General features: G+C 37.9%; 2 protein-coding genes across 3 annotated transcripts; both read right to left on the bottom strand.

The window, feature by feature from the left end:
* Positions 1–119: 119 nt before the first annotated feature.
* On the bottom strand, positions 120–3,267 carry LOC109544613 (eukaryotic translation initiation factor 3 subunit D). 2 transcript variants are annotated; one of them, XM_019914913.2, is made up of 10 exons: positions 2,912–3,267; positions 1,908–2,179; positions 1,733–1,844; positions 1,570–1,679; positions 1,372–1,510; positions 1,158–1,318; positions 969–1,100; positions 668–909; positions 489–614; positions 120–435 (listed from the first exon to the last, which is right to left on the bottom strand). In XM_019914913.2, the coding sequence occupies exons 1-10, from the start codon at positions 3,111–3,113 to the stop codon at positions 234–236; spliced, it is 1,698 nt and encodes a 565-aa protein (XP_019770472.1). In that variant the 5' UTR covers positions 3,114–3,267; the 3' UTR covers positions 120–233. The 2 variants fall into 2 exon arrangements, with proteins under 2 accessions (XP_019770472.1, XP_019770473.1); XM_019914914.2 differs by having other exon boundaries at positions 1,914–2,179.
* Positions 3,268–3,398: 131 nt separating this feature from the next.
* LOC109544515 (cytohesin-1) lies at positions 3,399–7,542 on the bottom strand. The gene is made up of 7 exons (XM_019914759.2): positions 7,306–7,542; positions 5,664–5,737; positions 5,432–5,599; positions 5,212–5,375; positions 4,892–5,159; positions 4,528–4,833; positions 3,399–4,252 (listed from the first exon to the last, which is right to left on the bottom strand). Exons 1-7 carry the CDS (start codon positions 7,346–7,348, stop codon positions 4,067–4,069), a joined length of 1,209 nt encoding a protein of 402 aa, XP_019770318.1. The 5' UTR covers positions 7,349–7,542; the 3' UTR covers positions 3,399–4,066.
* Positions 7,543–7,796: the final 254 nt, after the last annotated feature.

Here is a 7,796-nt window from a genome sequence, read left to right as displayed (position 1 = left end):
TTCTCTCCTTTTGTTGCTTCTTATTTGTCTCTGTTTAACCTCCTGCGATATCTTCCATTGTAGACAATTACTTCTTCGTTCTTACTACTAAGGAGAATCGGGAAAATTAACCTTCAGGCCTAGACAAAAGTGCTTTATTTACGAAACTTACAGAGCAAAAAAGCATTGATGTAAACCCCTAGTTACCCATAGATTACAATTGAAAACTTTTGAATTCCATTTTTTTTCTATCATTAGCGCTTGGCGCTCGCATTGTACGAGTACAAACTGTGAAAGTTTGCGTTGTCCTGAGGAGAATCTTCATCGCTCTCATCCTCTCCCTCCGACTCGAAGGTGTTGTCGGGAATATCGTAGAGACGAATCATTGGCTTGTTGGGATCTTTCATGATCAAATATTTCCCGTCCTTTTGCTTCATGACAATATCAATAATGCACCTGAAAGATTTATAAAATTGGCAATGCCCCGGCTTTAGTTGGGTCAATTTTACCTCAAAATTCCCCAGGCGTTATCCATGTTTAGATTGATCTGGGTGGCAAACTCGGTTGGTTTGTATTGCTGCGTTCCTAGTATCACATGTTTGCTACTGTCGCGAACATGTGAACGACTCACATATCTGGAAATAATAAGCAAAGCTGAAACATGCTCGAAGCAGGTGCTGCAACTTACCCAAACTTAATTTGGTCGCTTCCAGCCAACAAAGCTTGAACGGTCCATTTGGCCAACTTGCAAGCGTTATTTCTCAATTCGTTAGCCAACACAGCGCCTCTTTGGATGTCCAGCTTTTGGCGCCATTCCACCCCATTGGCCAGTTTGGAGTCCCACTCATTCAACGCCTTGATGGTCAAGAACTGCAGTTCACCATTGGGCGATTGAACTACTGCGTCATGTTCGCAACGCGAGACCAAAGTCTGCACAGGGTGAAAACAATGGCAACAAAATTATATTTTTTTGCATTTTGCAAACGTACAATTCCTCCTCCCAAGTCCCATTTCTTGTATCTATAGGCGACGCTAGCGATTTCGCCGTCCTCCTCCTCAGAGACAAATGGGTTCGGCTCCTCGAACTTGTAGCGCTGCTCATTGGCCCCGGATTTCAACACCTGCACACAATGGGTGATATAATTCAGCTGCTATTGGCTGGTTAACTTAACAGTTACTTGTTGGCTGAAGTTGTGATTAATGAAAGTGGCTTCCAATGCCAAGTTCCTGGGCGAATTCAGGGAGTTTCCATCATCCTGTGGTGGCTCCACTGATGTCTCATTTACAGTCAACAGATCGAACTCCGTGTTGTCGCGCTTATCGAAGAACAGCTTGTCTCCTTTAGGGGGAACGATTGGATGAGAAAGTTCCAGGCTTTAACCGAAAAGTTACCAATCTTCTCAATGACGATGTCCCAAGAATAGTTGGATCTGGTGCTGCACATGATAGTAGCCAAAATTGTATCGGTAGCATACACATTTCCCTCGGTCTTGGTCAGTTTACGAATCACTGGATCATCAGTAGTGGTCACCTAAGTTGTTGAGTTGAGATTTTTCAGTGGTTTTTTCAGATTTGATTGCAAATTCTTACAGTGTGGAAGATTCTGTTGACGCTTTGTAAAGGTTTTTCGTTTTTAACGTTGACGCGATCGTAGGACTTGTCGTAATACTCCAGCTCGCCACAACGGACAATGTCGTCCCCTAAAAGAGAAAGTTTCCTTGAAAAGGCCCATTAAGCATCAGCACCTTCATACCTTCTTTAATGCCTGGCAAAGACAGTTTGCCGAGCCTAGGAAAGTCCATTTCCTCAATAGTATGCCAATCGTTTTTCACCGTAACAGAGGCGTCCCTGATTTTGATTTGGGGCTACACATAAACGTCTTATTTAGCTTAAGATACAAACAGGAAAGAGTTTATCAAAATATTTACCCTTACCCGGCCTTGTCCAAACTTGCGGACTTGGTTTTTCTTGTAGGCGTCCCGTGCTTTGATGCCTTTACCCAGAGACTGCATGCCTCCTCCCATGGTATTGTTGCGACCACCTCGGCCTCCTCTCATGTTGCGTTGGTTCATTCTGAAACGACCTCGCTGGTATGGCGGTTTTTGCACGCGAGTCGTATCAACCAAATGGAATGTACTCTCATCCTCATCATGATAATACGCGTATTGACTGCCTGAACCAAACTGCGAAGCATATTTGCCTAGAAAAACACCAGTTTTGTAGATTTTTATGTCGCGAAACAGGCTTTCTTTTGCAATTTGCAAAAAAGCCTACCCACAGTCAAAAAATTCAAACACCCACAAAATCAAAATAGAAACAACTTAATTGAAGTGGAGCAAGTACAGTACAATTCAACAATTTGGGGCGAGAGTACACGACAAATTTGTAAGCAAAGGTAAGACCAACAACTTGCACAAGAATATACTCATGAAACAAATGGAAGCCTAAATCAAGTTGTAACTTGGCACCAAGCAGATAAGGAAGCCTGAGGTATAAAAAAGTAGACCCAGAGAGGGGAATTATTGGTGGAACGATGATCAATGAGAAATGAATAAATAAAAGTAAAAGTTGTATCATAGGACAACATGAACACAAAAGATAATATGGGACATAACAAAATTTAAATCTGCGGTAATAGAAGCAGAGAACAAAGGCTGAGAAAAAATGGCAAGAACTAGATACATATATTGGTGGAATCAAAAGCATATTGGTAGGTTTTGCGAATTAAACAAAATATTAACACTCAGACTCTTTTGGAAGACCCGCTCTGAAATGTATGCCTGATTTCATGATTTTGAGCTCTATTTTGTGATTGCATTCATTATTTCCCTTTCTTATTCACTGACCACAAGTAATCCCTAAATGTCTATAACCCGGTATGGCAGGAATAAACAAAAATATGTAGAATCTTTGATTAATGGAACACTCTTACTAGCATATTTTTTGTCCTGGAAAGCTGCTCCAGTCCAATCGCTAATCTTTCCCAAGCGATCCCCCTTGCTGAAAGGCTGATAGGGCATATCCTTGAATTGATCTGGCAATTCACATGGTCCCCAGCCTGTTGGGTTGTCTTGAATAATTGGGGCGACAAAGTGGGGCACTTCATCCCCTTGCTGACCATCAGTCAAAGCCATGGTTCGAAAAGTAGGCAAATTGCTTCGAAAACACGCAAAGATTGAAAAACTTTGTGAAAAATCGAAGCCAATTCAAGCAACGAGAAGTAAAAGCGATTTTCCAACCTAAAATTGGATCGGCTGTCGCGGTTGACGTTTGGAAGCATCCACGATGCCGGTTTTGCAACGTTGATTAGGAATCTCAAAAAAACAGTGCATAATAAATTAAATATATTTCTGAAGATGAAAATAGCAAGGAAAAATTGTCATCCGTGCAATTAAACAAAAGGAAATAATTTCTGAATATTTCTTAATACAAAATATATTTTTAACGTTAACTATTTAACAAAACAAACTATTAAATAAATATAGAATGTACTCATAATTATTAATCACAAGTAAAAATACAACAATTTTTCTAGACGACATGCACACAAGTTTTTTATTAGTTAACTAAATATTTACATTAATTTCGACCATTCGCCACCTAATAACTGATCCTACCTTATTCCGAAAGATTATAGCTAAAGGTATTTAACAATTAACTTAGTAATTTTCATATCTAGTGATGTTCCTTTGCTAATTTTTTTCATCATCATTTTTCGTTTTGACGTATTTTACTATTCGTTAAGAAAGAGCAAATTGCCTTCAGGTAAACATGGCACACTGATATGCTTTTTCGAGAGTTTTGGTAAAACCAAAGTGTAAAAATTGCGTTGTAATCGGACGAAACGTTTCCTAGACATTTTTGCAATTTTATCGCAATATTTTAAATGAGAAGTCGTGTAGTTTCCAATAATTTTTCAACTCGATTTGAGTAATAACAGGGCAACGCGTTGAAATTTGCATCTTTCGAGGTGACCTCCACTTCTGAACATTCCACTTAAAAATTAATCTATAATAATTAGTTTTAATACATACATATATACATAAAATAAATATGTACTGCTTTTGAATTCGCATATAACGTAGGACTAATTTTTGGTATACAGCTGAGCTTTTCGTTTCCGATTTGCGAGTATATCGTAAAACGGATTATGGCTAATGCTTTGGGTCAATCGTTCTATCCATTCTTTGCGCTCTTCGTCGCTGCTGGCGGACATTCTATAAACTGTATGCTTTCCTTCTACCACTTTTCCTTCAGAATCAGTCTTACATGCCTAAAAGAAAAACTTTCAATGTAATTTTTTAAAATAAGGACAAATCCATCTTAAAGGACGATTTACAACAAAGGTTTGAAGCAATCAGAAGAAGACAACCAGCTTAAATCTAATAGCATTGAACTGTGCTCCGACCAGAGCTTGTGGCTGAGCTGAACACCCAAGTAAAATACCACGTTCAATTCACATTCAAGTGAAGTTGAGCTGTTAAAACCGTCGAAAATTTTAAAAAGCAGTTAATTTGGGCTAAGTACTATTGAGGGAAGACATTTTACCTTAATAAAGTCCGCTCCTCCACTTGCGTATAATTCGAAACAAAACTGTTTTTGCCTGTCTTGACACTCCCGAATCGAAATATTCTCCAAAGGAATGATTCCCCTGGGCTCCTTATCCGTCGTGTACTCGAAATAGTATAAACAATTATCATTCAAAATGAACCAGCGCCGCTTCCAACTCTTATAGCGGCCACCCTGCTTCCACAGCCACCCTTCCTTGTCTGGGTTGAAGAAGGTGTGCATCAAGTCATTACCATCATCTTCCGGGATTTTAAATGGCTCCGCCTTGATACTCTCATAGAGGCTCTGAAGATGAGAATGTCCACATAAATCCGCCCAGTTAGCGATTAAAAAATTGACTCACTTCCAGTAAATTCTTGGGCAAATCTTGGCCCTGATTAATACCCCGATTCATATTTACAAACTGATCAACAGAAGGTTTATCCTTGACGCTGGGATTATGTAAACTGGTATTCAACATGATGATGGCAAAGGACAGGACATAGCAAGTATCTGAATTTTCGAATATGTTATTCTCGCCTTGGCAGTCACAGTATCGTTTAGCGAAACATTCCATCATTCTATCGATTTTTTGGGCTTCGCCTGGTAACCGAAAACTCCATAGAAATTGCCTAAAAAACGTTTGTTTAAAAACGAAGTTTTTTTGTGAACGGCGCTTTCAACCTCAACGCCTCAACGAGGATAAGATGCGTAAAATCATGAAGATTCACAAAGGCTTGCAGAACTTTTTCATTAAATTCATTACGTTCTCCCAGATAATCTCCAATGGCTGTCTTGTTCAGTCCTTCGCCTTTATGCAGAAACTGTGCAACACTTTCAGGAGTATGCTAAAAATTTAATATATTTTGCGGTTCTTTGAACACCCAACTCGGAGAATTATTACTTGTAGCAAGCCCTTTTCAATCAAATACTCGATTCCTTTCTTTGGGTCCATATTAAACTTTTTCCGCCCTATGGACATCATTTTTGTACGGTTACTGTTTTTCCCATCGTCACCTGAGTCAAGCGATTCCATTTCCGAAACCACTTCACACAGATCATCCTTCAATTGCTGTAAATCAAGATTTACTTTTGTGGTGCTGTGCTTGAACTACTTTTCTTATATTTTCACTTACCTGAATTTGCAGCAAAAGTTCGGTTTTCTTGCGCCGTATTTCTATCAATGCTTTCTGTTGCTCTTGCGATAAATCTTCAAAAAAAATATTAATTTAAAAACTATATCTCTTGAAAGCTGTTTTTATTCAGTTATAGTTTGCCAATTCAACTTACTACTCCGGACTAAACCGAATTCGTAAATTACATGGCATTTTCCCAGATTATGTTAAGTGGCAGAAATTGGTGTAAATACCGTACGCGCACTGAATCATAAGTCGTTATTATTCTCAACAAGCCAGTTGTTTGGGCTTTCTAAGGTAAATTAATGTATTTTACATTAGCCGGCACAGACATTAAGTCGGCTTCAGGATGTGAATGGTTATTAATTGTACCGAAAACATACACAATTATTTTTTTCCACTAGGAAAATGTGCCTTGAATTATAATTGTACACTTAATCTTTTAGAAACCGACCAAATAATGTCCAAGTTTTCGAATGTTGAGACGGATTTTGTTTATTCATTAAAGTCGATCGGTGAGTGATTCATTTGTTAATCGGGGAAATAAAGGAGGTGATACAATAAGCAGAAAAGTCTCTGTAAAAATATATCGATAAACGCTTCGTTTCCGATATATAGCGTGTCGAAATTAGAAATGTACTTTTATTTCTCTGTTCTAATCCTTGCAGTGTTTCACATATTTGCCTCAAATTTGGTCAGTGGCGACAAACTTGCATCGTTCCAATACGTGTAAAAAACGTTATCAAACTATTTGCTCACTAGTTAAGAGACAAGAATTTCTATGCCTAATCATTTTTTTGCAGAAAAACTGATGTTTGATGTTCAGAAAACTTAGTTTTAATTTCTACTAATAGGCAATTTTGCATCGAGTTACTCCGAAAAGCTAGGGACAAACCCTTTAGGCTAAAGAAACAATTTATACAAATATAACGTTCAAACAAATCAAAGAAATAAAGCGATGAACAAAAGTAACTTGGCAATTACAAATAAGCAATCTTGGTGAAAGCAACAAAAGATAGAATTACAGGGAAAGTCTCATACTATTTCACGAACAATGCACTGTTGGTAACACCGCATTGTTATGTTAATTTATCCAAATCATAATTAAAATCGCTGTTAGTGATTTCTTTGATCTACCATTCTGCAATCGTACCTCCTGTTACTTGGAAGCGAATTGTTGCATTTAGACCAATCATCCAGCGAAAAAATAAATACAACACTACTTATTTAATGGCAAAAGCCTAAAAAAGACAACAAAATATTGAGTGTAAAATTTGTGAAACTAGAAGATGCTGCCAAAACACTGAACTTTAGAAATTAGAACTACGGAGACAACAATCAACCTTACCCCGAACCCTTAGACACGTTGTTTGAATTTTGAACCTTTGTATGAAAAAACCGTGTGTAATGTAAGAATTTGCTGGCTCTAAAGAACAAAATAACGACTATGTGAAGCCAGACGAAACGCTCAGGAATCCCTCTCACATGAACATCTCAGGTTTAAATTGATGCTCACGGACGAGTTTTATTTAATTAAATGGTAGCAATAATTGCTAATATGAGTCATTTGTTCAATACACAGCCACAGAGCACCGAGAAACCATAAGAATGCAATTACAATGCTGATCAAACCCTCACTAACCTGCTATGTTAAATGACTCCAAACTGTTTGTAATGGATCCCATTGTGTTACAGCTATTATTTACAAAGCCTGGGTGTTGATGCCATTCTTCAATTATTTACTGACTAGCCACAACATAAATATAATTACATTTAATACCCTAAAATGATCCAAACACAATAATTAAAACATAGGAAAATAAAGAGACATTACTAATGTTAGAGCGGTGATATCGGCACGTCACTAATGTCAACAGCGCTTAAATGAGTTCGTTTACACCGTTGACACTTTAATACTGTTGGATGATTTGCATACACTTGCTGTTAAAACGTTATGGATTGTACAATTAAATCAGTCGAATTCATTCAACTTCAACTAGAGTCTCAATCAATCAGCATATGCTGTTTTGATAAGGTTGGGTCTCGCCAGGAATTATTTATGTAAGATTTTAGTATAGAAACAGATTGGAAGCGATGTAAACGCACTCTACTCATGGTACATTGGTGGTTTTC

This window comes from Dendroctonus ponderosae, unplaced genomic scaffold (assembly GCF_020466585.1).
Source record: "Dendroctonus ponderosae isolate FM_Combo_2020 unplaced genomic scaffold, Dpon_F_20191213v2 Dpon_F_20191213_2, whole genome shotgun sequence".
Lineage (NCBI taxonomy): Eukaryota > Metazoa > Arthropoda > Insecta > Coleoptera > Curculionidae > Dendroctonus > Dendroctonus ponderosae.
Note: the sequence above shows the minus strand (reverse complement) of the source record. Positions and strands in the feature narration are given on the sequence as shown.